At 36.4% G+C, this 26,777-nt stretch overlaps 2 protein-coding genes across 4 annotated transcripts; one reads left to right on the top strand and one right to left on the bottom strand.

Moving 5' to 3' along the window:
• Positions 1 to 475: 475 nt before the first annotated feature.
• lim2.4 (lens intrinsic membrane protein 2.4) lies at positions 476 to 8,578 on the bottom strand. The gene is made up of 5 exons (XM_036565727.1): positions 8,518 to 8,578; positions 6,240 to 6,431; positions 5,232 to 5,381; positions 4,441 to 4,575; positions 476 to 679 (listed from the first exon to the last, which is right to left on the bottom strand). The coding sequence occupies exons 2-5, from the start codon at positions 6,412 to 6,414 to the stop codon at positions 618 to 620; spliced, it is 522 nt and encodes a 173-aa protein (XP_036421620.1). The 5' UTR covers positions 6,415 to 6,431; positions 8,518 to 8,578; the 3' UTR covers positions 476 to 617.
• A 4,318-nt stretch (positions 8,579 to 12,896) lies between these two features.
• On the top strand, positions 12,897 to 21,882 carry LOC118806062 (NLR family CARD domain-containing protein 3-like). Of its 3 annotated transcripts, none has more exons than XM_036567359.1 (11): positions 12,897 to 13,009; positions 13,551 to 13,657; positions 13,761 to 13,841; positions 14,217 to 14,315; positions 14,873 to 14,968; positions 15,483 to 15,774; positions 16,886 to 17,106; positions 17,233 to 19,021; positions 19,694 to 19,867; positions 20,353 to 20,526; positions 20,983 to 21,882. In XM_036567359.1, exons 7-11 carry the CDS (start codon positions 17,052 to 17,054, stop codon positions 21,095 to 21,097), a joined length of 2,307 nt encoding a protein of 768 aa, XP_036423252.1. In that variant the 5' UTR covers positions 12,897 to 13,009; positions 13,551 to 13,657; positions 13,761 to 13,841; positions 14,217 to 14,315; positions 14,873 to 14,968; positions 15,483 to 15,774; positions 16,886 to 17,051; the 3' UTR covers positions 21,098 to 21,882. The 3 variants fall into 3 exon arrangements, with proteins under 3 accessions (XP_036423252.1, XP_036423250.1, XP_036423251.1); XM_036567357.1 differs by having other exon boundaries at positions 13,547 to 13,657; XM_036567358.1 differs by lacking the exon at positions 14,873 to 14,968 and having other exon boundaries at positions 13,547 to 13,657.
• The last annotated feature ends 4,895 nt before the right edge of the window (positions 21,883 to 26,777 follow it).

Genomic DNA, 26,777 nt, shown 5'->3' with positions numbered 1-26,777 from the left:
GATCTTGTTTTTATGCATATTCTTTGTGAACTTTAGCATATTTAGCTGCACGGTGAATGTAGCCGATGGATATCCACTAAAGCAGAAGTCAGAGATTTCAGAGAAACTGGAATCAATAAAAGTCTCACAGGAATAGAATGAAGAACTTGAACTTGCACAACACCACATCTGATAAAAAGAGAAACCAGGTTTAAACCGCAGGTTAAAAACTAACATCTAGCCCCTGCAAACCCGGCCACAGATAAAGCTGACCTGTTTGGCAGCCACACAACACTAGCATGAGCAGTCTCTGAGTTCTTTATTTAAAAAAAAATCTACATTCCAGTGGTATCAGTACACTCAGTTGCTGAGAAGCAGGTTTAATAGTAAGCAATGTAAACAAAAGGAACCAGAAGGAAACTGTATCAATCTGCGCAAAAGCATGCAATAATGTTGGCATCTGTAAAATACAAAATGTGTTTTGTCAGTATGAATATGCAGCTATTGAAATCTCTTTGTGTCCATGAACTGCAGTGTTTCAAACCATTAAGTCAGGAGAAGCAAAGCTGTTCTGTTTTGATTCTGAGTTTCTGGGTGCAAAATGTCCTCTGTTTGCAAAGAAGAAGATTTGCTTCTGCTCAGCGAGGTCCAACCACTCTCCTTGACTCATACATTCGGTGGGCACACATATAGAATATCCCTAGAAAAGACAAAACACACAGTACATTTTGATTTCTTGAATAACAGGAATGTAGGGAGTTCTATAAATGAGAAAATATCAATTATTCATAAAAAATAGGTGGGGAAAAGAGAGAAGCTTCTGGGGGCCCAGACACTAAGGAGAGCCAGGAGACCTTGTTGTGCTCAGAAAGCTTGACTGTGGAAACTACTGCTGAAAAAGAAAACATTATTAATGTTGATCAAGGCATATTTTAACTCTGTTGTATCGAGCATCTCATCAGCGATCCATACTGTTAATTTGGCAATGGTCCCTTTAACTCATTTAGATCTGTCACCAGAAAAGTAACAGCATGTGCATGTCCATGTTGGTCAGAGTGGCACTTTCACGTGTGCTACTGTGCTTTTTATCATATTGTGAAATCTATAAATGATGCACAAGCCTTCCTTTACTGTTAGATGCACTGTGGTTTTCTCTGAGCCAGTGCACAAGCTCATTCAAGTGCAATTGAAATAGGTATGTGTTTGTTCAGAGTACAAATACAATCAGAATAATGACAAAATGATGTGTGACTTATGTTCCTATTCATGTATTTTCTTGTTTTACATCCTTTAGATTCCTTTTAAAGTGAAGTTGAAAGACTTACATTTATCATGAGTTTCATTTTTAAATTAAAAAACCCATGTTTTCATTTAAGTAGCAAAAAAAAAGAGTCTTAGCGCATAGAGGGAGCCTTATTTTAGCCACATGCCTGCATTTCTGAACAGAAAGTGAGAATGCATCCCTGTCCCTCATGACGTGACCACATGGTGAGCAACTAGAACCCACTGTTTTGAAGTAAATTCATCCCAAAGTCAGGGTGTAACATTAAGAACTGTCACTACTGAAACACATATTTTCTGCAATAATGGAATTTGGCTTTAATGAAAAATATTATGATTTTATGTATGTGTTTTAACTGTAAATGTATGTGTGTTAAGCTGTATTTGATAGTCATGTACTGATTTGCGCTTATGAATTATGCTCAAAATTAGCTAAAATTATTACCACTGAAACAGTCACTACCAAAACAATTGGTAAAGTTTTTGAAGCACTACTATTGTACTGATAGTGAGAAACTATGAACCTAATTCCACAAAAGCTGGGACAGTACATAAAATGTAAATACAAATAGAAAGCAGTGAGTCATAAATCTACTTTGACCTGTATTTAAACGAAAAGAGTACAAAGAGAAGATATTTAATGTTTTAATTTTTCCACTTTCCACAGGTGATGTAACATAGAGGTAAACATGTTCCTGTCCTGACTGTTTTCGAACATCATTAAATCTGGAATGAATATGTATGTATACCATACAAAACAATTAAGTTTGAAAGGTAAAAAATAAATTGTGTTTTTGTGCCATATTAAATATAATACAGGTTAAAGAGAATTTACTAATTGTTGCTTTCTGTTTTTATTAATTCACAAACTGTCCCAACTTTTGTGGAATGTTAAATTTTTTATCTTAATGAAATATACATGAAAAAGGAAAAGGCTCACTCAAAGTAAAAGAATTTTACTCTAAATCCAAGTCATTTAAAAATCCAAAATGCATTTTCAACTGTGACTTTTATCCAATTTTGTAGAATGATCTATATATATGACTACATATTTCTGCACTCTGAATGGACATTATCGACAACTTGGGGCAGTGAGGTGTGTTTTCAGACGTGAACTGGTGACAGTGTCCACAGAAACGTGTTAAACTAGCTGCACATGAGCATACATGAACATGCAGCAATAAGGAGTCTGTTTTTTGCCACAAGCAGTGTGCCACTAGACTAGTACACAAAATACACTCTTGTGGTGTTTTCCACATACTACTGGTGTATAAAGCAAACATTTAAAGCAGGTGTTACCAGTAACAATGCATGTAAAGCCAACAGAAAGCGGCAGGCTACTTCGCATGTGTTCGAGCAACACAAAATCATATATTTTCTAAGTGTATTTACAACACTATGCAATGGTCATAATATTAAATTTTATTATTATATTTCACTTGAAGAGCACTGTTAGGCTGTATGGCTGCATATGTACAAAAATACAAATATCAGATTCGATGATGTATTTGGTATAAGAAGGGTTTGTTGGATACAAAATCTCAATCTGTATATTCGCTTTCTGGTTAAAGTAGAGGATTGGGGCCGTTTCAATAAATTTTTTTCAGGGGCCCAGCCATACTGTGGGCCTATCTTGCCCAAATGCATAGATGTAAGGAGTTTTTAAAACAACTAGAGTATCCAAAATTAAACTTTCATTTACTTATCACTGCAAGAGACAGTAGCTCCTTTTTTACTGTCTGTGGCCATTAGTGAAAAGGAAAGTACATAAGCATTATAGTGAAAAAAGTAATTGAAAAGTGTTGAATTTATTTGATTCAAATGTGTACATCATCAAATGTTTTCAGTGGGTGACAGGTCTGGACTGCAGGCAGGCCAGTTTAGCTCCCAGAGAGCTATGGAGCAATGCTGTTGTAATACATGCAGAATGTTGTCTTGCTGAAATAAGCAAGATCTTCCCTGACAAAGACGTCATCTGGATGGCAGCATATGTTGCTCCAAAACATGTATATATTGTTCAGCATTAATGGTGCCTTCACAGATGTGCAAGTCACCCATGTCATGTGCACTAATGTACCCCTATACCATCACAGATGTGGGCTTTTAAACTGTGCACTGACAACAAGCCGGATGGTCCCTCTCCTCTTTAGCCCAGAGGATGCAGCCTCTATGATTTCCAAAAATAATTTCAAATTTTGATTCGTTGGACCACAGGACAATTTTCCACTTCCACAGTCCATCTTAAATGAGTTCAATTTAGCTGTGAGATGTTCCACCTAGCATTACAGCTCTTCATCAGTCTTTTGTTGCCCCAATTTCTTTGAATCATGTGCCTGACATCAATTTCAAAATGGACACATATTTTTCAAAAAACAATAAAATTTGTCAGTTTCAAGATTTGATATGTAGTCTTTGTACTATTTTCAATTAAATATAGGGTTTAAATGATTTGTACATCATTGCATTCTGCTTTTATTTACATTTTGCCCAGCATCCCAAACTTTTTTGGAAACATGGTTGTATGCAGTTATTGCCAAAGTAAGAATATTGTAATACAAAACTGTGTTCATGTAACATATTTCATTTATATGTAAATGAGGCACACATTTGAATGAAGTAAATTCAAGCCACAATTTTTTTCAGTGTACATGGACCTTCTTGTTATCTTCTGTTAGGAGAATCAGTGAAATCAGACCTAATATGAAATATGACCTATGTTGTTTTAGTTTTAAAAGCATTTTCTTGCTCATCTTTCTAGCGAATGCTAAAGATACACACAAACAGCTCCCTTATTTCCAGAGAAATTCCTCAAGCTTCTTCAAGCTTACATCATACAACAGTCTTTCCAAATCCCTGCGTTGCAACACCATCTTTAGAGAGTATGTAACAGACATTCAATGCAAAACCCTTCAAACTCTGGTTCAGTGCTTAAAAGCTAGTGACCACCAATAATGTGACGTCACTTGTATGTATACAGCAGCAGTAGAATGTGGTGTAGTGGGTAACACTGCTGCCCACCTGGGCAAGTACACCATATTATACCAATAAGAGTCCCTGAACATTCCTCTTAATGCTACTTTTGCTTACTTCTGTAACATGAGGAAATGCAAATGTACTATTTTAGGTCTGATTGTTCTATTTACCTGTGGTATGAAGGGATTGGGATATTTCTTTAATTACCTGCAAAGAAGGTCATTAGCATGGCCACCCAGCCCAGTATGTAGGACCAGGAGAAGCGCCAGTCACCGAAGCGCTTGCCCAAGAAGCTCAGGGTCACTCCAGTGTAGATGGCCATGGCTACTAGCACAAAGAAAGCTGGGTGCATGCAAGACAACGAAACCAGACAAAAAACAGAACAGGAATTTGAGAAGTCAATAAAAAGTGCACACTGATAGAACACAGAAGATAGGTTTGGATAATCATTGAGATATGCTGGTTTCTGTCAGCCAGAGAGTTCATTTTCAGATTTCTTGCAGAAAATCTATTTGTGTATGTAATGAAACACAGAGTTCAAGGACCCGTTTCTATTTTTGAGTAGCATATGCATGCCTGTGTGCTTATGCACAAGGTCATTGCTCTATCGCAGTTGTTTTCTTTTCCGGTGAAGATACACATTTGAAATGTTGCAGCTTGTGTGTGTGTGTTTATATGTGGTTGTTTTTTGTACATTTTCAGGACAAATATGTTCTGGCTTTGTAGGAAAACCAACAGCACCATTACAATAGCTTTTGTTGTTTTTGGAAGACACATGATGTGTTTAAACAAATACGTTTACTGCTCATTTCATTGTTTAAATGTTTGCCCTATATGAGTACAGGATGAGTAATGAGATAACAGTTTAGTTGTTAGGAGACCTTTGTGTATTCACATTTCAACATTGAGTGTCATTCAGGGGCAGATCAGTCAGTATTTATGTATTTATATATCAGTGTTTTATATTTTATTTAAATAATTGGGCATGTGCCACTTACTAGAGATGAAGAACATGATGCCTGCAGCAAAGGAGCGATTGAACCTCTCAAAGGCAGAGAACTGTGCAAAGGACAGGATGCCTGCCATGATACCTCCGAAGCATGCCATGCCTGACAGGATCATGAATGCCCGTGTGGCATTCCAGTATGCTGGACACACAGTAACAAAACACTCATCATGATTATTCAGGACTTCAGTTAAAATAGTTCTCTAGATTAGATTGTTGATTGTACAGCAGTGTCACACCATGTAGATGAACATAGTGAAAAACAATAAATCTATTTAAATCCCTCGAAGAACCTCTCATCAGCATGTCCGCACTATTCTCTTGTAAAATATATTGTTGCTGTCTGATAATGCCAGCTGCCCTTTACAATGTATAAAAATATCATGTCGAAGGGATCACTAAAATTGTGTCAAAAATGCTTAGAATTAAATCTTGTGACCTTAACTTACAATGAATTAAAGAATTTTTTTCCTCATTAAACATTTACCATTAACATTTTCTTCTAATTGTAGTGGATAGGTTACTTTTGCTTGCTGAGTTTAACATCTTGAAAAGAAAAAAAACAAAATATAAAATATGCCAAAACTTTTGAACAGTCCACGTTTTATGTTTTAGTTTTTCCAATACATTAAATTCAGCAAATAAACAATAATTGTGTATTAAAATGTGCAGAAGTGTGATCTCTATAGAGGACATGTTAACTTATTTTCACTTAGAAAATCAACAAAATGTGACATTTAATCAGGGGTACCCAAACGTTTGCATACCACAGTATATAAAGCCAAGAGTTTGAGACGTTAAAGATCACCTTTACCAAATAAACATGGAACATTTGTATGTGTGCAATCCTAAAGCATAAGTATTGAAAGACACTTCACAAAAGAAAACATTCTACCTCCATCTGGAGGCAAAACTGAGTCAGTGCTGTTGCCAGAAACAGCTTCCTTTTTTAAAGAAGAAAATAGAGCAAGGAACAATTAAGTTGTTTCAAGCCTCTCACCAATGCTTGCAGTCTGCATGTAGCATTTGTTGGCCATGCAGTATCGCCAGAGGCCTTGATGCGCGTAACTGCCCGACAGCCGATACTGCATCCAGTAGTCCGTCGCCGTGGACACCACCAGCAGGACGTTGGCCACAAAGGCACAGAACAGACCGCCACCCATAAAGCTGTACATCCTGACAGAAACTGCGACTAGCAGGCAGAGAGGGATACACACTGAATGAATGAAAAATTTGTTAGCAACCTGGAAAAGATGAGCCCTTGATAAGGCCTTCACTCTTAGAAGTCTAGAGTTATTCCCTTGCTATCCCATTTCCAATTACATGATATAGTTACTTGCACAATTATATGATCAAAGACATAGTAACTAATTACATTAATTACTTTGAATTACATTAGATTTGCGTTCTGTATAGACAGGTTTAAGACTACACTTCATATTCAACGAATGATAAGCATACAGTTTCCACAAAACAAGCCTAAATGCCAAGCAATAACCTTTCATCAAATTCAAATTATGAAAAATCCTCCTCTTCTAATTACAAACACAAATGTGCCATTGATTGAAAGTTTACAATTCACGCTTTCAACAGAGTTGTGCCATGTGTTACATTGTCCTATGAGTAAGAATTAATTAACATCAAATGAAACCTTGCTTTTGCTGTTGTTGGTAAAATCTGAAGCTAATAAAGGTTAAACGTTTCTCTATGGACTTTATATGTCTCATAGTAGTTACCAAATATGTCATAGTAGTTACTGGACAATAAGTCTTACAGTTCTTAACTGAATAATATAACAGTTTATAGTTTAAAGCTTTAAACACATACTGTCACACATGCCTTGTTTTGCAGTTATTGGTAATATTGCAGCTAATTCAGGCTGTGTAGTTAGAGCAGCTGCACACACATGAGGTCATTATGAAATGACATATGCACTACAGTGAGATAAGCACTTATGGCACTCTGAAAAATGGTGCACTCAAAAAAAGTACTTGTTGTATTAAGTTAATTCACTTATGCCACACATTTCCATTCAATCAAATAGAGTAGTGTGAATATACACAGACGTTATTACCTCAACATAAAATTCAGTTGTTGATGGAAGAAAACTGAAACATTTCAGTGCAATTAATTTGGGTTTTATTGAAATGGAATTCTCAGCATAAAGAGATGTCATTTATTGTAATGTACTTTCACTAATTTTTGTCCATTTTACATAAAAAAGCTACTTAAAGACAACGCAATAAATTTATTTAATGCAATTTTGATGTCATTATGACATTTTCAGTTTGTAAGTATGCTTTGAACTTACGTGATGTATCATAAATAAATAAAAAATCTGTTACATAAATGCAAATCCTTCCTTTGGCAGCAACTGTGTTGATGCATGTGATATATTTCATTCATGTGTAACTGACCACACGTTTGGTCCATGTAAATTCAAAGCACATTTTTTTCAGTGTTTGACACGTAGGTTTACATTAAATGTTATGAGATTAGACACTAAAAAATGCGGTGACACTAATTTGAGTGGTCCTTTTTAGATGAAACAAACACTCAACGGACTCTCAGTAACATTTTAAAAAACATATGAGGGTTAGGGTTTAGGTTGTAGGTTGAGGGTAAGGTTAGGATTAGGATTAGAGACAGGGTTAGTATTAGGTTTTGGGTAAGGTTGGGCAAGGTTAGGTTTTTGCGTAATGGAAGTAACATATTACCAGTACATCTACTTAATGTAAGTAATAGATCAACAATATATCCACTAAAGATATTTACTTCAATGTATTCAGATGCTTCATTACTGCTACTTCACTGATTTATTGTTAATGTGTTACTGATAATCTGGTAAAAGTCTATTAATTACCTAAAAAGGACCACTCAAAATAAAGTGTTACCAAAAATGCCATAGTAAAACTACTTATTCTAAAAGATCTGTGAGTTTTAAAAGTTTAAATAACCATCATGTAATATAAAGATTCTTTACTAAGTTCTTCTTTGGATCTTTACATTATGAACTTCTTTCAACTTTTAAACTTTTTTTCATACTCACAGATCTCATTTACAAAAACATTCTCTCAAGAACCATCCACTGAAAGGTTCTTTCAGGAATTAAAAGGGTTTTTTTATGGCATTGAGCAAACGACTCTTGCTTTTTGCCAAGTGAAACAACAAATATAACATTAATTATGTGTTTACTTCAACCAGTCAGCTGAAAATACGCATCCACATCACACTCCAAAAATCAGAAACGTACTATCTTCTAATATTTTATTTCTTACCGTGTCTTCTCTGAAGTAAATCCCTCTTTATTTATGCTTTAGGAGGAAAGAGGGAGTGAGAGAGTGAGAGAGAGAGAGGTGTTCAGAGGCAGAAGAGAAATGGTCAGAGAGACTCCCTCGGCACAGTTCCAAAAAAGTTACCCTCTGTTTCGCGTTTCTGTTGATGGAGGCAAAATCTTTTAAACGCTATCCCTGCCCTCCAAACAAATGCACTTGAACGGACTAGCGTAGGGGCCCTGGGGTCTCTACTGTTTCAGTGTGTGGTGGTGGGTGAATACGGCACTGCAGGTTCATCTTTTGTTTGTTAAAGTGTGTCGTGCTCCATAGCTGTGCTTATTCAAAGGATTGCAGCGATGGAACGGTCAATGTAAAATGCTGAAGCACATACTTTCTTTGAATGAGGCCCATACTTTAAAATGCCTTTTCTTTCTTTCTCTCTCTCTCTCTTTCTCTCTCTCTCTCACACACACACTCACTGATATCTATCTGTCATGAATATAGTTACCCCAAAGTTCCAGCATCATTTATGTCTTTAAATAGTTTTTTTTTTTTTTGGCTAAACATATGAGATAGGGTAGTATTACACAATAATACGGCACTAACATTGTATTAATGTGCCAGAGAGTACTGAGAATAGGGGAAAGCAAGTAAGGCAGGTAATTCAGATTAAAAACACACTTATTCAAGCTAGCATATTGGTTTTTTCGTCTCCTTTTTCTAATTGCATTTGTATTTTCAATGTGTCATGTCATGTACAACACTTTAGGCACTCTTGGTCAAATTACATGTTTTTACAAGAGATGTCCAAAAAAGGGGGGTGGGAGGAAGCATAAAATGTGGCATGTGTTAAAGTTGTGGCACGTTTTATATTTTATGTATTTTTTTTCCAAAATATTAGACATTGTACAGTAACATTTCCAGAAAAATGACATATTTAAATATGTTCCCTGTAAGAGTGTGTGTTAATTCATTCTTTAAGAAAATCAACAAAATGTAATTTAACCGGGGGTGTTCAAACTTTTGTAAATAACTATATCTTTCCATGTAACTGTGCACTTTTGCAAATAAAATGTGATGAAAAATGAAATGTGTTGTATTACAAACTATATGTATACACGCACACACACACACACACACACACACACACTGATCAGTTCTTGCTTTTGAAGCATGTTCTAATGACTATCAGGTGGATTTGGTCTACTTATTAGAGGCTTTCGCACAAATTTACCCATGCTAGCTTGAGTGTACACTGTCACTAAAGCAAAAGAGGGAGATACCAAATGTTAAGAAATACTGAAAATTCATGTAAACACTCAAAAGAAACTTTTCACTCTAATTGTTATCTTGATAATATCATTTGTAATGGAAAATTTGCATAAATTTAGACAGAAATATAAGCATTTTACCAGTGGTCTCAGACTTCTGACCCCCATTGTGTGTGTGTGTGCGTTTGTGAGAGTATGTGTATGTCTGTGTGTGTATATGTGTGTGTAATTAAGCAGTGATTAACATAATTTTAGTCATTCAAGTCCAATTAAATATGTATTAGGTCATAAAATGTTTTCTTGTTTCAACCTGAATATTGGTGGAGTATTTGGCTCCATCTAGTGGTAAAAGTGTGCTATTTCACTTCCAGACGAGTGTCCTAACCTGCAAAGCTGTGGCTCATAGAGAAAATTTAAACTCTAGGAACAAGCAAACCCTGTCTATTTACCAGTGAAGGAACTAGCACGCTGATTAGATATGTTGCCTTTATTTGACAATTAACCTTTCTGAGTGATTGAATGGCTGTAGTCTGTGTGTTAGGCTTTAAGTCATTGAGAATCTACAATCATTGCATGATCAAACATGATGGGAGAGGAAGGTGATGATATTATTAGTTAATAATATTTTCACCTGCCCTCTGGGACACTGTAACATACTCAAAAATCTGAAAGTGGACAAGTGTTATTTCATTTTGAAGAGTGACTAGAGAAGAACAAGAATGTTGTTTTTTACATGTTATGTTATGATGAGTTATGCTTAATATGAACAGGCACATGAACTAACAAGGTGAAAGATGCAGTTTGATTTCAGCTTGACCCAATTTGCAGTTATGGCAGGTTTATCTTCTGTTTTTAGGTCCTTTTGTCATAGAAAAGTACTTCATCATCATCATCTTTAACCGCTTAGTCCAGACAGGGTCACGGCAGAAAAGTACTTCTAAACAAAAAATTAATTGCTATAGTAATAAAAGAGCTGCTGGGATAGATGGACAGCAGTAATATTCAATTCAACAAAAAGTTATATTGCATTTATATTGCAACTGATAGCAAGTAGTTCAATATGGGTTTGTTTGACTTTTGTGAGGGCTAGTACAGTGACCAAATGATCAAATTTACAGCACTGTTTCCAAAGAAGTTGAGACGCTGTGTAAAATGTAAATGAACACAGGATGCGGCAAATGTTTTCAGTGGTGATAGGTCTGGACTGCAGACAGGCCAGTTTAGCTCCTGTCATCTTTTACTACAGAGTCATGCTATTGTTATATGTGCAGAATATGGTTTAGCATCGTCTTGCTGAAATAAGAAAGACCTTCCCTGAAAAAGACGTCATCTGAATGGCAGCATCGTTGCTGTCGGAAGAAAACCTCATATCTCCAAATGCCTGTTGCCCTTTACACTGTGTGTAAATTTCATGCTGATTGGACCAAAAGAAACGGCCCAAAATGACTTGGAAAAAAGTCTGGTTCCATTGACTTACATTTAAAGTAAAGTAGGTTTTTTCATTCTTCTTTAAAGTTACCATTTTGGAGATATGAGGTTTTCTTCCGACAATAGCGATATATCATTCTGCATTAATGTTGCTTTCATAGATGTGCCATGTGCACTAATGCGCCCCCATACCGTCACAAATGCTGGCTTTTGAACTGTGCACTGATAACAAGCCGAATAGTCTCCCTCTTTTTAGCCCGGAGGATGCAGTGTCCATGATTTCCAAAAAGAATTTTAGAATTTGATTCGTTGCACCACAGGACACTTTTCCTTTTTGTTGGCATCAAATTCAAATTTTTAACAATTTTTTTTTTGTAAAAATATGATATGTTGAATAAGAATATTGATATGTTGTCTTTGTACTATTTTTAATTAAATATAGGGTTTAATTGATTTGCACATCATTGCATTTTTGCAAGTGTTGCATTTTCACTGTCTCACAAAAGTTTGGGGACACTTAGCTTTTCAAAATACCTTTATTGCAAATGCACATATTTTTGTGTATTTATGTTTTATGTTTTCAATAATGTAACATATTAAAGACCAATCTGGTTTATTTTGAGGAAGACAATATCACACATGTATACATGTTTATACTTGTAACACTACTGGCTGAATAATGCCAACAATCCCACTTTTTATTCTTTTGTGGTGATGTCAGCACTCATCAGCACTCAGACCTTTCGGTTGTTTTATCCACCTTTCTTTGAGCTGTAAGATTTTCAATATGTGCTTTTAGCATTAGCTCAGCGAAGCAAACTATCAGATCATTATTTAGGAAAATTAATCTTTGCACAGAGGAAGATACTTTGATGAACATGAAGCTGAGTGTTGCAAAACGTACCGAAAGTATTAGTAAACAGACAAGGTTCCCAAACTTTTAACATGCTTTATTTATTTATTTTCCTGCTGTCGGAACAAAACCCTGTATCTCCATTTGTTTCGTTTTTCAGTTTTTCACATAATTTGAAAATGCCTTTTGCCCTTTACATTATGTGTACATTTCATAACAGATACACCAAAAGAAATGGCCCAAAAGTATTTGGAAAAAATGTCTGGTTCCTTTGACTTATATTAAAAGTAAAGTATGTTTTGTCTTTCTCTTGTAACGTTTTGGAGATACAAGGTTTTCTTCCGACAGCAGCGATTTGTTTGTTTGTTTGTTTGTTTGTTTGTTTGAACGCATTTGCTCAGTTACTTTCCTCCTAAGAAAACTGGAAAAAGCATTCCACAAAACTTTCCAATGAATAAAACTCCTAAAGAAACGATCAATGGTTTCATCATATCAGTAACAGAAAGAGCAATCTGACATAACAGCAGGGTTAAATATAAGTTATTGGGTAAAAATGATACAGAATCTTAAAGGAGACGTACACAATTTTAAAGTAGATAATCCTTTCTAAACACTCAAACCTCCAGTCTTTGTCAAATGCATCATTCTGAAAGTTAACACAAGCAGGAACAGATGTTTGAGTTCAATGAAGGATAGATATCATTCGATTATTTGTTATTTTTTCTGATAAAAGACGTTAACAGGCAGTGTAAATGTGCGGAGTTCAGATGTCGCCTGAGGGAGGTCGGTCACATAACCTGACTGTCAAAGGAAGTGACGCAAATGAAAGCGAAAGCACGCAAGCTGGTGGCGGGAGAGGGGGGAGCTGTGCTGCTGCTGGTTGTCTGTTTTGTCCTGCCAAAGGTTATTAAAACTGAAATTCAAGTTCCGAGAAGAGAAGCCCGTAAGTTAACCTTTTTCATGGTAAAGTGAGCTGTTTTATCTGAATCGTGTTATCAGTATTATCAGTTGAGTCTGAGTGTTTGGTCCGCTCGTCAAGGCGGAGCGCTGTTGTTGCGCAGTACCAGTTTCTGTAGTGAAGGAGTTTCTGTACTGACTAAACCGAAAAAGACTGGCAGCGCTGACAGTTCGTCGTGTTTTGCGTTTTTTATGTTAACATGGGGATATTCATAATAATGAACACAAAGCGTGACTTGTTGTGTACGAATAAACAGTCGTTGTGTTTACGTTTTGTTAACGTGTTTTGCAGCCGACTGTGGCGGCTGCCACTCGCTCCGATCTGCAGAGGGCGCTCGCGCGCGTTCAAAAATGCGTCACAATCTTGCAAATGGATTTAAATTAGACAGAGCTCTTCATTCTGACTGAAATGAATAAAATAACTTAATAAATAGAGTTTAAAAAGGTGCACTCCGTGTAGTGGAAAGGAGGAATTGTTTTGTTTTTTTTTTGTTTTTTTTTTTATGATTTTCACCTCATCCAGACAGATGGAGAAGTCAGAGTCAGACCCAGTTACCTCTCAGCCAGTGAGTGCAGAGGAACCAACAGTGCAACCAGTCCAGACTGATCAAGGAAGACAGATTGGTGACAAAGGGTCAGATATTGCAAAATCTTTTAATGTATGCTCATAATTGAATGCTGTGTCACATCTGATGTATTGGAAAACAACAAATTAATGAATGAACTGAACTTCACAGGGTCCGGCCAGACTCATCCAAACCTATGCAGAGCGATGACTCAGTCAATCAGCCCAAATGCCTACAGCCTGGAAAAAAGAGGTATTGTTCTGTACTTTGTTTTTTCAAGTTAAGAAGAGATAATGGCATTCTTGTTTGTTTTAATTTTTTTTCCTCCTTTCAGGGTTTGGATGGAGGAGTGTCAGGGAATGCTCTTACTGGTCTAAAGCAATTTAGAATATCAGTTTTAGAAAACATTAGATTTTAGACTATAGTGTGCATCGATTTACACCTGTTTGCCCAAATGCTTTAGACAGACCCCAGACTTATTCCGTCTTATTCACAGAAAGAGTAACCCAAAAACTTAAAATACGTATTCCAGAAATACTGAATTACTGCTGTACTCTGCTTTGTGTGCTAAGTTCATGAAAAGGTAGATGACAATGCTGAAACAAAGACCATATTTGTATTTTTCAGGGTTCAGATGGACTCATCAATACCAGATCATCTTTCAATGAAGAGTGAAGGCTCAATGATTCAGCCAATAGTTTTCAGTCAAGGAGAACAGTTGAAACAGTTAAGATATTGTTTTAAATTTTTGGTACTGTTAGTTATCTCTTTGTTTTTATTATTGTCAAATTAACTCATATTTAGGTGAATTCAATTTTTTTAAAATCCAGTTGGCTCGATTCAAACAGTGAATGTTCTTTGGCATGATTGGAAAGTTCATTTTCAAATTAGTTTGCTCACTCTAAATTTTATTTGCTTTTACAATAATGAATAAATGCATAATTCGAGCAACTGCCTACTGGACAAACAGTTCATTAATTCACCACCCATAATGAAAATTAGAGTGTCTTATTAGGAAACAATTTTATAATGTTACTCTTAGAAAATAAAAGTACATAAAACGTGTGTGTTTGTATATATATATATATATATATATATATATAGAGAGAGAGAGAGAGAGAGTCCAGGTTCAACTGACCATAACTCTATGAAGAATGATCTGAACATCTAAAAATACTTATTCCACAAATACTGAATTGCTTCTTAACTATTCATTTTGTACATAAGTTCCTGAAAGTGTAGATTACAGTGTTGAAACAAATGGCCTTGTTTCTATTTTTCAGGGTTCAGAGGGATTCATCACCAAACCATCTTTCAATTAAGAGTGAAGGCTCAATGATTCAACCAATAGTTTTCAGTCAAGCAGAACAGTCTAAACAGTTATGGTCTTTTTTGCATTTTTTTTTATTCTTAAATGTACAGTTGGTGATGTCTTTGGTTATTGTCATATGAAGTCATATAGTTAAAGATTAACAACTTGAGAACAACTTAAGAAATTGCTTACATTTTGCATTTTTGGGTGGATCAAATCAAGGAGGGTACTTTAGCATGATTGGAATGTAATGTCATTTTACTTAATGAATAATTGGATCAGTAGAATTCCTGACATAAAACTCATTTGGCCACCCTATAATATGAAAGTAAGGTTGTCTTATTGGTATCTATGGTAAACAAAAATATAAAGTAAAATAGCAGTGTGCATTGATATATTTACACCCAAATGCAGTAGACAGACCCTGAGGCTCAGTCAGTCTTATATGTATGAAGAGTAACCCACATTTTTTTACATTCTTAGTCCAGAAACACTGAATTACTGCTGTACTCTATATTATGTGCTAAGATCTTGAAATGTAGAAGATAAAGTTAAAAGAAGGGCCTGTTTCTATGTTTCAGGGTTCATATGGACTCATCAACACCAGACCATCTTTCAATGAAGAGCGAAGGTTCAATGATTCAGCCAATAGTTTTCAGTCAAGGAGAAAACTCTAAAGATACAAAGTACCAACCAGAGCTCAAGACCGCATACTCTAGTGCTGCTGGAGTTATGGAACCTTGTGACATGGAGCTAAGTCTCTGCCAAGAACATTGCAGAGATTTGGCTATGTTCTGCATAAGTGATAAGAATCCTATTTGTAAGGAGTGTGCAGTGAAGGATCACAGAGAGCATGAAAAACAGTACTTAAAGGTAAATGTTAAACAAGTTGTTCTATTACTTTCTGATTCTAAAAAAAGAGTTAAATTAATTTAGTATTAGTAGGGCTGGGCGATAAAACGATAATGATAATTATCGCGATATAACTTTCCTCGATAGAAATATAAGGAATTTTCGATAAATGTTTGATATAATAGACAGTTCTCACTCTCAAGGAGTGAAATGAGTCGTCAAATATACTTTAGCAACGTCTGAAATGGGGAGATAAATATTCCCTGTTTGAGTGGAGCGATCAGCGATCTGTTCTCCTGTGACCAAGTGTGAGTGACAAGATAAATTGTGTAAGTAGACAGTAACTGTACTGTCTCAGCGAACTCATCGCTTTCCTTACATCCTAATAAGCTTTAGCGGCATTAAATCACGTCTGCTCCACACAGCTACATCACTGTGTTACAGTGCTCAAACAGTCACATTTTATTATTAGTGCATTCCAAAGCAACAAAAGTGAAAGAATGAAGTGGGTTAATGCAAGTTACAGCCCTGATTTAAACAAAAGTAAACTGAGGATGCTGTATGTGTGGCATTGGAGAGCGCAAGAGCACTATCTTTCCAGCCTAGCTGTTTTTTAGCAGCTGGCTAACTTGAAGCAGCGCTCTGTCACTCGCACTGCATGGCGAATTTGTTTTTACTGTAGAACAAACAAGACAAAAAAGTGGCAATTTCAGTTTAAACATACCTAAAAGGAGGACTCTTTTTGTCTGGTGTGAGAGATTTGGCAAGTGTATGTCATGTTCCGACCATAAAGGATAGTTTAAAACAACAATTAACCACTCAGGAGCAAAAATCAGCCTTCAAACTTGAAAGAAATAATGATTTGACATTTATCGCTATGTGTATCGATATCAACTGATATGAAATTTTTTTATCGTGCTAACATTTTTGGCCATATTGTCCAGCTCTAAGTGTTAGTAACATATGTAATGGCGTAGCTGATAAATGGAATCTATTCATTGGATCTATCTTCCTAATTGGTGCAATAGAAAATTTACTAATTTAATTCTGTAAATAGGCAAGTTGTGAAAACATATCTATTAAAAGCTAAATAATTTAATGGTTAAGTACAATGCTTCTCTAATTGTTTCAGATTCCAACTGTACCAGACACTTTAACCACTCTGCAGAACATGCTGGGCAGCATGAGTACCTCTGAGTTTCGAGAGTTCAAAAGAAATTTATGTCATGAATACCCAGAATGTTTTGAGACACTGGACAGTTGACAGGAGACAATTCTAGTGCTCAATATGTTGCTGAATGAGGAGCTTCTCTGAAGATCAGGTTTTGAAAGTCACCATTCAGTTGGCATCAGGTATGTCCTTTTTGATTGTTACAACACAACCAAACTATTAGAATTAAATTAGAATTTTCACTTAGTGAGTAGTCCAGTGGATTATATCATTTCTCTTGATTTTCAAGCCTTTTTATATTTTCACAGTCAGAAAAATGCTCAAATGTCAAGAAAAGATCAAGGAAAAGCTAAGAATGAGATTTAGACACATTCGTGAAGGACTTGCACTACAGAAGACACATGTTGTTTTGCATGACATCTACACAGAGCTCTATATCACTGAGGGCGGTAGTGATGCTGTCCAAAGTGAACATGAAGTGAGACTGATTGAGAAAGCCGCTAAGAATTTCAGCAAACAGGAAACTCCAGTGAAGTTGACAGATATTTTTAAATCACCATCTGAACCAGGAGACTACATTAGAATGGTTTTAACGAAAGGAATTGCTGGCATTGGAAAAACAGTGTCTGTTCAAAAGTTCATCCTTGACTGGGCAGAAAATGAGGCAAATCAAGACATTGACCTCATACTCCCTCTCTTCTTCCGTGATCTGAACCATGAGAAGAAAGACTGCAGTCTCATGGAGCTTCTGCAGGCATATTTTTTTGAGCTCAAAGACATTGAAAGCATTGAAAATGGCATTAAAGTTTTGCTTGTTTTGGATGGACTGGATGAATGTCGACTCTCCTTAGACTTTGATAATACTAGGAACTGTTCTGATATAATGGAGCCAGCATCAGTGGAGGTGCTTCTGACAAACCTAATAAGGGGAAATCTACTACCCCGTGCTCTTCTCTGGATTACTTCTCGTCCTGCTGCAACCAATCAGATTCCCTCTCATTGTGTCCAACGAGTGACCAAAGTCAGAGGGTTCAGTGATCTACAGAAAGAAGGGTACTTTCACAAGAAATGCACCAACTCTGATTTGGCCGACACAATGATAAAGCATGTGAAATCATCTCGTAGCATAGACATGATGTGCCACATACCAATCTTCTGCTGGATTATGGCAACTGTCTTGGACATAATGCTAAAAGACACAGAGCTTGGTGAAATTCCAAAAAATCAAACTCAGCTGTACACACATTACCTACTCATTCAGACTGGTTTGAAAAATAGAAAATACCAGAAAGCCATGCATGAAGATTTGCGCAAGTTGTCAGAAAGTGACAGAAAGATGATCTTGAATTTGGCAAAGTTAGCTTTCCAAGAGCTGGAGAAAGGTAATTTGATATTCTATGAAGATGATCTGAAGGAATGTGGCATTGACATCAATGACGCATCAGACTTTTCCTCTATGTGTACACAGCTCTTCAGAGAAGAGTTTGGACTGTACAGAGAACGAGTCTTCTGTTTTTTACACCTGAGTGTCCAGGAGCATTTGGCTGCTGTTCATGTTCTGTGCACATATCTGAATGAGGGCATTAATGTTCTTGAGTCAGACAGCCATACAAGCACAACAGAGCAGACAACATTGACCCGTGTTCTTAAGAGTGCAGTAGAGAAGGCCTTAGAAAGTGAGAATGGACACTTTGACCAGTTTCTGCGCTTCCTTTTGGGCCTTTCTTTTGAGTCCAATCAGAAGCTCCTCCAAGGTCTTCTACATCACCCTCAGAAACAGGTCCAGAAGAAAGATGAAATTGTCAGCTTCATCAAGAGGAAAATCAGTGAGGGAGACATAACAGAGACAGCAACCATCAACCTTTTTCACTGCTTGAATGAAATAAATCATGATTATTTGGTGAAGGATATCCAAGACAGTTTGCATTCTAGTACACTTTTTGAGAAAGAACTGAAGCCAGAGGAGTGTTCAGCTCTGGCCTTTGTGTTACTGATGTCAAAGGACGTGATGGAAGTGTTTGACCTAAAAGAATACAAAACAGAGCCACCAAATCGCCAAAGACTTCTGCCCATCATCAGAGCATCAAAGAAGGCCATGTAAGTAGTGATTTTTTGATGTGTGGAAGTTTAACTCTTAATTGCACAGTTGCATAACTCAATAAATTATTAGCAACATGGCAGTTATATCTCACATAAATAGAAAAATAAGTAGCCATTATAGTGTAGATCTGTACTATCGACAATAACAAAATATATTTTGAAATGATGTCAAAGTAAACACATTTATAACTTTATAATTCATTAAAGTCACTATTTTTGTTAGCATATTTTAATGCATCTTCCCAGCATAAGACTTTGAACCATCAATAGTTTGACCCTGAAAGCCCAGCTGCTTGTACGCTGCTGCTATGATCCAGTGACTGTAGCCTTTTGCTCAAATACAGTTTTTAGATGGCAAGTTCCATTGACAGCTCTGTTGAAAGTTATTTCCAGCTACTACCATGGTGAATTTGTTTTTCACTGCAGGACAAAAAGTCACTATACAATCACTGATATGGCAATATCAGTAATATCAGTAACATTACCTTTGCCAGACTACACATGACAGTGCTTGTGGGAGAAACATAGATGTCCAGACTGCGAGTAAACTAACAAACGCAATAGCAAAATGCACTCTCATTGCTCATCTCACATATTAAGTTTTTTAAATGTTACATTAAAATGCAAATACATTTATTCTGCATGCTATATTTTTACTTGTTGCTGCAGACTTTCCAGCTGTGAACTCTCAGAAAAAGCTTGTGAAACTGTGGCCTCAGCACTTCGGATAGGAAATTCTCCTGTCCGAGAGCTGGATCTGAGTAATAACAACATAGGAGATTCAGGAGTGGGACACATATGTAGTGGGCTGAAGAGCCCACACTGCCGACTTGAGATATTGAGGTAAATGCTGCCACCTCACCCCGATCACATTTACAAACCAGAGTGGGTATAAGGGGTGAAAAAGGCTTCAATGATATCCAAATATAGAAATATGCAGTCCTATGTACATTTCAAATGCTTTATTGAACTCTAGGAATAACTACATGGTGTGACTATAGTTTGTTTCCATGCATCTCACTTTAGGAGGGGTAATCTATCCTAATCCTCAGTGGAGACTTTGTGTTTATTTAAAACAGCTGTGTCATAGTTTGTATTCTGAAGCACTGTGACATAATGCTTTGTGAAAAGAGATACACGTTTAAGAATGTACAAAGGTTTGTCTGTAAATATAACATTGTGAATGCAGACTGGTCTCTTCACATGACTTGAGGAAATAAATGAAGCAACATTCTCAGAATACACAAGATACAACAGTGGTCATCCATCATCTTGGATTCCTTATATGATTTCATTGTCTCACTTCTTATGGCCTCCTCCTTAAACAGTCTTGCAGGCTGCAAAATCACAGCCAAGTCATGTGAAAGTTTGGCCTCCACACTCCAGGGCACTGAGTCCCACCTTCAAGAGTTAGACCTCTCATTCAACAAGCTGACAGATTCAGGAATGAAGGTGCTTGAGCCTTGGCTGAGAAGTGAGCAATGTAAAGTGCAAAGAGTGGGGTAAGTTGTTAGAAGCTGACAAAGACTATGGAAGTAAATGTTCAATAACTGTCATTGTCATGTCATTTTAAATATGGTGTTTGAATATAAAAATTCAAATGAACAGTAGCGCTGCAGAAACATGGAACTGTGAGCTATTTTTTACTGTATTTCATACAGTCAGAAAAAACTGTACCTTTCAAATGCTGTCACCTTGGAAATAGCCTCAAGGGTACATCTTCAGTACCTTTAGTTAGTGTACACTATATCCATTGCAGTTATATATTTTTAAGTTGCCCTGACTCAAAACACTCTGTCCTTTCTTCAGGCTTCTTACTTTTTGAGGTTATATTCATGTTGTACCTAGGGTGACTAAAAACCATGGCAATTAGCAAATCTAAAAATATAATTAACAGTTAAAACAAGCATTAAATATTTAAATAACCCACTTGTTGCATGATATTTTTCTCCTCACAGGTTAAGACAATGTCACCTATCAAAGGATTACTGCAGGAGCCTAAATGAAGCTCTGAGTTCATCCCAGAAAAAGCAGATGGATTTGGATCTGAGAGAAAATGACCTGAAGAATTAGAATTAATTACAAATGAGTGGACTGGTGACACTGAAACAGAACTCTAACCGTAAAGCCTTGGAGTTCTTCCACCCTTGATTTCTGCTTGTTTTTTGCCTTCTCAGCATATTTGAAAAATGCATGTTAGGAACTTCTTTTAACCCACAAACATTGAAAAGAGACTCTCAGAAGTATGGAGAGGTCACATGAGGTAGAAGAAGGAAAAAATAACTGCTTTTGTTTTAAAACCCTACCATTTGAAAATACTACACATATACTGAAAAAAAAAGTTAACACACTCTCTACAGAGAACACACTTCTGCATTTCTAACAAGCAATTTTCGAGTGGCCTGCGCAAATATTATGGCAATCCTATATTCTCCGTCTAAGAAAGGTAGATCGCGAGGACCAGGGTTGGTGATAACTGCTGTAAAGAATGTGTTCACTTATTTTCATATAAAAAAAAAACATGTAATTTGAGCATCTTCTGCATAGGGCTGTACCTATCCACCATGAATTGCTCTTAAATAAAACATTTTAAGCAAAGATTTTGTCACAAAACTTGTGTTTACTTTGACAAGAAATATAATGTCACAGGTATCAAGCAAAGAATTCTTAACCATTTGTGCAACAGCTTTCTGTGATATAAAGTTAAAGGAAGTTCCTTCATGAATAGGTAGCCCCATACCCCCTCAACACCTTCTGGCACTTAGCAATGATGTTTTTGGTATAACTTAACTGTTATGTCGGCGAGGAAGAAGAGATATTGGCAGAATAAGCCACTATTTCTGCCATTACTTCAATATTTCTTTAATTAAACAAAGGACGAAAGGCCACCATCTTCACGCCAGGGAAGATATTATGATAAACACACACGAACATACATACATACATACATTAATTAATTAATTCATTAATGTCATAAGAATCGACGGAAAGGAAAGTGAAAGTAAGCCCGCTGGGTGGGGAAAGCCGCTGCTGGTTGTCTGTTTTGTCTTGCTAAGGGTTATTAAACCTAGAAAAATAAAAATAAAGATTTGAGAAAACTTCAGAAGGGCATCCAGCCCCGTAAGTCGACAAAAAGGTGTTCACGGTAAATGAATCTATTCATCGCTTTATCAGTAGAATGGAAGTGAGGTATATGTAGGTGTATCAAAAATACCAGCGCTGACAGTTCATCGTGGTTTCCGCTTGGTGTTAACGGGGGGATTAAATTCTCATAATGAACACAAATCGTGAACCGTTGAGTCATAACATCCTACGAGGCCGAAGTTAGTTACTTATTCGCAGCTCTCGATTCGTTCGGTTCCTTATTCGCAGAGTCTTATTCGCCGGCTTAAGTTAGCTCCTTATTCGCGGCTTCTCTTTTAGCGAATGGCGGTAAAACAAAGGGAGTATTCGCAAACGCTGTATGCTGATTTAATACATTAAAACACCTGGCAACATGGCTAATAGAGCAATAATGCACACAATGAATAGGAAGCTGGAAATCCAGATTTTTAAAACCAGGTTTTCCTTACAGGAGGAGACTGGATCTCTATTTAGGATATGTAATTATCCTGGCCCGAAGTGAATAATGCCTTCAATATCCACCTGGATTTTCAGCTTCCTGTTCCTTTCATTGTGTGCATTACTGCTCTATGAGCGATGTTGCCAGCTATTTTAATGTACTAAATCAGCTTGGACCCAGCTAAAACCTTACTAAAAAGCAAGGTTTTTTTCCTTACAGCGACAGTGTTTTTCTGTGTTTGGAATCTGTTATTGGTTTTATTCCATGCAAATACACCCCTCTGAAATTTCTTGTTTCTTGTCTATTTCCTTTTACGCACAATTACTCATTGTGCCATATTGCCAGGTACATCTGCGATTGGAAAATTATTAAATTTAGTCATATTAAATTTAAATTTGGATTAGCTTTAAATCTAATTCATAAACTCACCCTTATTTTTTTCTTCAGTCTCATACTTTAAACTTGTAATGAAAAAAACATTGGAAAAGAATTGAAGGAACATCATATATTTACAGAATTAAATATTTTATTTCTTTATAGTCATAATCTTCATGTTCACAATGATAAGGCAAACACAGTACACATTCCTAACTCCTTCATTAGTATGTCTCCATCATTAATGTCTCTGTGTCTGTTAAAATGGGAAACTGTTCAGCATACAGCGTTTGTGAACACTCCCTTTGTTTCGCTAAAAGAGAAGCCGCGAATAAGTAACTAACTAACTAACTCGTTAACTCGTTAACATCCTGATAGCAGAGATATATCGGTCGGCTGGCCTGATAAGGACTGTATAGCACTGCTGGTCCACCCTTGGACCACCCAGATTATTGTCCTGCGTAAGTTTTTCATCTCCTCGAACAGATTTTAAGCGCAAAGACCAATATTACAAACAACTGAGAGATTAATGACTAGGCCTAATATAAACTGACTTTGTTGAAAATGTTGCTGACATTGTGCTAGATTACAGCTTTATAACCAACCTTATTTATAATATTGCTGTAAAAATTATTTACTAAACTAATTAAAAAGGTAATGAAAGAAAGATATGAAGATGAAATAAGTAAACTGGACTATGTATGGAAAATGAGCAATGAAAAGTGGTATTTTGTTTGTAGTGGTATCTGCTTAACCACCGGTGAGCTTTTTCACCAGTGGGCTAACAGTGGCCTCTTGTTATCTGGGACAGTCTTTGTTTATGCCTTATTAAAACGCACAGCTGCCCAAGGGGGTTTTGGAGTGGACTGACATCAGTGTTTGGGGAAACATGCTAATAAAGTTTCATATAAATACAGATTTGTTATGGTTGGAGGGTGGGCTGTATAAGCAGCTTTAGTTAAGATGTTACTCTTAAAATTATTTACAAAATTAATTTACAAAGAATAAGGCAGAAAGAAATGAAAAAAAAAAATAAGTGAATTGGACTGTGAGTGAAAAATGAGTGATTAAAAGTGTCGTTTTGTCTAAAAACCTGCTTAACCACCAGTGGGCCACCTGGAAAACACTGAGCAAAACACTACTGGGCCTCCAGCTTTGCCGTCAGTGGGCCAACAGTGTCCTGCTGTCCTCTTGATATCTGGGTAGCTCAGAAGCTGTAGTGCTAGCACTATTTGCATGCATGCTAGCAGCTAGAGATGTTGTTTTTGCTCTTATTTTAACACTAAGAGAAAATGCTAATTTTTCTGGCTCTACTTATTATTATGTAACCATAGAAAGTATTGCGTGATTGTGTGCAAGTTCAAATCATCTTAGAGTCTAAAAGATGTTGTGGCATCAAATGTGAGGGCTAAAGCTAACAGTACAAGCTGAGAGCTAGCCTTAGCACTGTTTTTCCCCTTTGCTGTATGCTGTTCCAGAGTTTTTCAGTAAAGCTGAGTTATGGACCTGAACCAGCTGCAGACTCTCTGGCTGTTAACTAGTAGATAAAGTGTGTGAAACTGTGGCCTCGGCACTTCACACTAGGAAATTCTCCTGTAAGAGAGCTGGATTTCAGTAACAACAACCTAGGAGACTCAGGAGTGAAGCTCTTCTGCTGTGGGCTGAAGCGCCCACACTGCCGACATGAGATATTGAGGTAAATGCTGCCACCTCACCCCATTCATGGTTTCAAACTAGAGTGGGTATAAGGGGTGAAAAGGGACAAAAATGCAGAAAATACAGAAAAATGTATTCACATGTGCATTCACTCACTGTTACTTTTATAGCGTGTACACAAACTATTCAGGTGCTTTAAAAAACTAGGAATAGCTAGGTGGTGTGATTACAGGTTCTTTCTGATTATTTAAAGGGGCTGTGTCATAGAACTTGTTCTAGAGCATTATAACACATCATGCATTGTGAAAAGAGATCCAACTTTAGGAATGTGCAATGGTTGGTTTGCAAATGTAACATTTTGAATGCAGACAGATAAACCTGTTCAAAAGACATTTTCAGAGACAGATTCATACAATAGTAGCCATCCATTAGCAGTTAACTTTCAAAATAAAATCTCTTTTAGTATGTCTTTAACCTGCCCAAATTGTCAGAACTGCCCATTTTATGGATTCCTAATATTTAACTGTCTTGCTTATTATGCCCTCTTCCTTAAACAGCATTGCAAGCTGCAACATTACACGCAAGTCCTGCAAACGTTTGGCCTCTGCACTCCAGAGCACCGAGTCCTACCTTCAAGAGTTAGACCTCTCATTCAACAGACTGACAGATGCAGGAATAAAGTTTCTTGAGCCTTGGCTGAGAAACGAGCACTGCAAAGTGCAAAGACTGGAGTAAGTTGTGACTGTCCTTTAGAAGCTGACAAAGTCTATGCATGGACATTTTTAACTGTCACTGTCATGGCATTTTGAAAATGGTGTTTGAATATAGTTGCTGTTGTGTAAAAACCCTGTATCTCCATTTTTGTGATTCTTCAGTTTTTTTGCATAGTAGTACTTTTTTGCTTAATGCACTTTACACAGTGTTAAAATCTCATGACGAGCAGACCAACAGAAAAGCTCAAAAATCACCTCGAAAAATATCTTGTTCAATTAACTTCCAGTACAAATTAAGAATATTATTTCCTTTTCCTGTGAAGTTTACGAGGAGTTTCGAGGTTTTATTCCAACAGCAATGATATACAAATTCATCCAATGAGGAATACTGCATTCCATAGACAAAACAATACAAACTAATAGATCAAACAGTTGGAAGAAGCTTAAAATAATGAAATAACCTATTGGTTGGATGTGTATTTTTATCCTCACAGGTTAAGGCAATGTCACCTTACAAAGAACTACTGCAGGAGCCTAAATGAAGTGCTGAGTTCATCCCACACAAGGCAAATAAATTTGGATCTGAGAGAAAATGACCTGGAGGATTAGAAAGAATTACAAAGGAGTAGCCCAATAACACAGTTAGCTGCTCATATCCTAAACGCAAAAGAAATCAGCATTTACATCAGTCCAACATTTAGCAATCCAAATAAAAGGACTGAAGATCCAAAGGTTAAAAAGAAACTATGAAACATTTTGCACAGTTGCAAAAGTCAAACTTTATTGCTAAGAAGCTGATCCATTCTTTTGTCTTTTTACAACTATACTACTGTAATGCATTATTCACAGGATTACATAAAACCACAGGTCACAGACTTCAACTTGTTCAGAGGGCTGCAGCCAAACTGTTTACACATACAAAAATAAAGAACATATTAGAGCTGTTTTAGTTAGTTACACTGGCCTTTTTCAGTGATTTTAATATTTGTTTATTATTTATTAAAGCTCTTAAAACTCTTCATACATTTCAGAATGACTGACAGACTATGTTCTAGGTTGGATCTTAAGATCACAAAGTGCTGCTTAATTGAATATTCCCAGAAGGAAGTGTAAAAAGACTGGTGAAACAGCCTTCTGTTACTATGCACTAAAGATTTATATCTCTTTACCTATCAGTATTAGCCAGTTACTGTTACTACTTTAAAAACAGCAGAAAACATATTTATTTAGTTTAACATGTCATTAGATGGTCTTTTATATATGGTTCATTTTGTATTTATTGAGAATCCTATGTTATTCATTCTAATGTTATTCCATTTCATTTTAATTTAATGCTCTCTCAGTATCCCCATTTTTTTACCCATTTGTTATTAAACAAATGTTTTCTTTTAGTTTCTATAGTTCATATTCTAGTCTGCTGTTCTCTGTTTTATGTACTACTTTGCTG

This window comes from Colossoma macropomum, unplaced genomic scaffold, assembly GCF_904425465.1.
Source record: "Colossoma macropomum unplaced genomic scaffold, Colossoma_macropomum, whole genome shotgun sequence".
NCBI lineage: Eukaryota > Metazoa > Chordata > Actinopteri > Characiformes > Serrasalmidae > Colossoma > Colossoma macropomum.
This window is presented reverse-complemented; position numbering and strand designations above follow the sequence as displayed.

Bases quoted from the DNA above. Each gene is read 5' to 3' on its own strand.
- lim2.4 (XM_036565727.1), bottom strand. From the start codon at position 6,414: ATGTACAGCTTTATGGGTGGCGGTCTGTTCTGTGCCTTTGTGGCCAAC. The intron at 5,382-6,239 runs GTGAGAGGCTTG...CTGTGTGTCCAG, and splicing joins CATGCAGACTGCAAGCATTG to CATACTGGAATGCCACACGG. The intron at 680-4,440 runs GTAATTAAAGAA...TGTCTTTTCTAG, and splicing joins GCTAATGACCTTCTTTGCAG to GGATATTCTATATGTGTGCC.
- LOC118806062 (XM_036567359.1), top strand. From the start codon at position 17,052: ATGAGGAGCTTCTCTGAAGATCAGGTTTTGAAAGTCACCATTCAGTTG. The intron at 19,022-19,693 runs GTAAGTAGTGAT...TTGTTGCTGCAG, and splicing joins AGAGCATCAAAGAAGGCCAT to ACTTTCCAGCTGTGAACTCT. The intron at 19,868-20,352 runs GTAAATGCTGCC...CTCCTTAAACAG, and splicing joins TGCCGACTTGAGATATTGAG to TCTTGCAGGCTGCAAAATCA.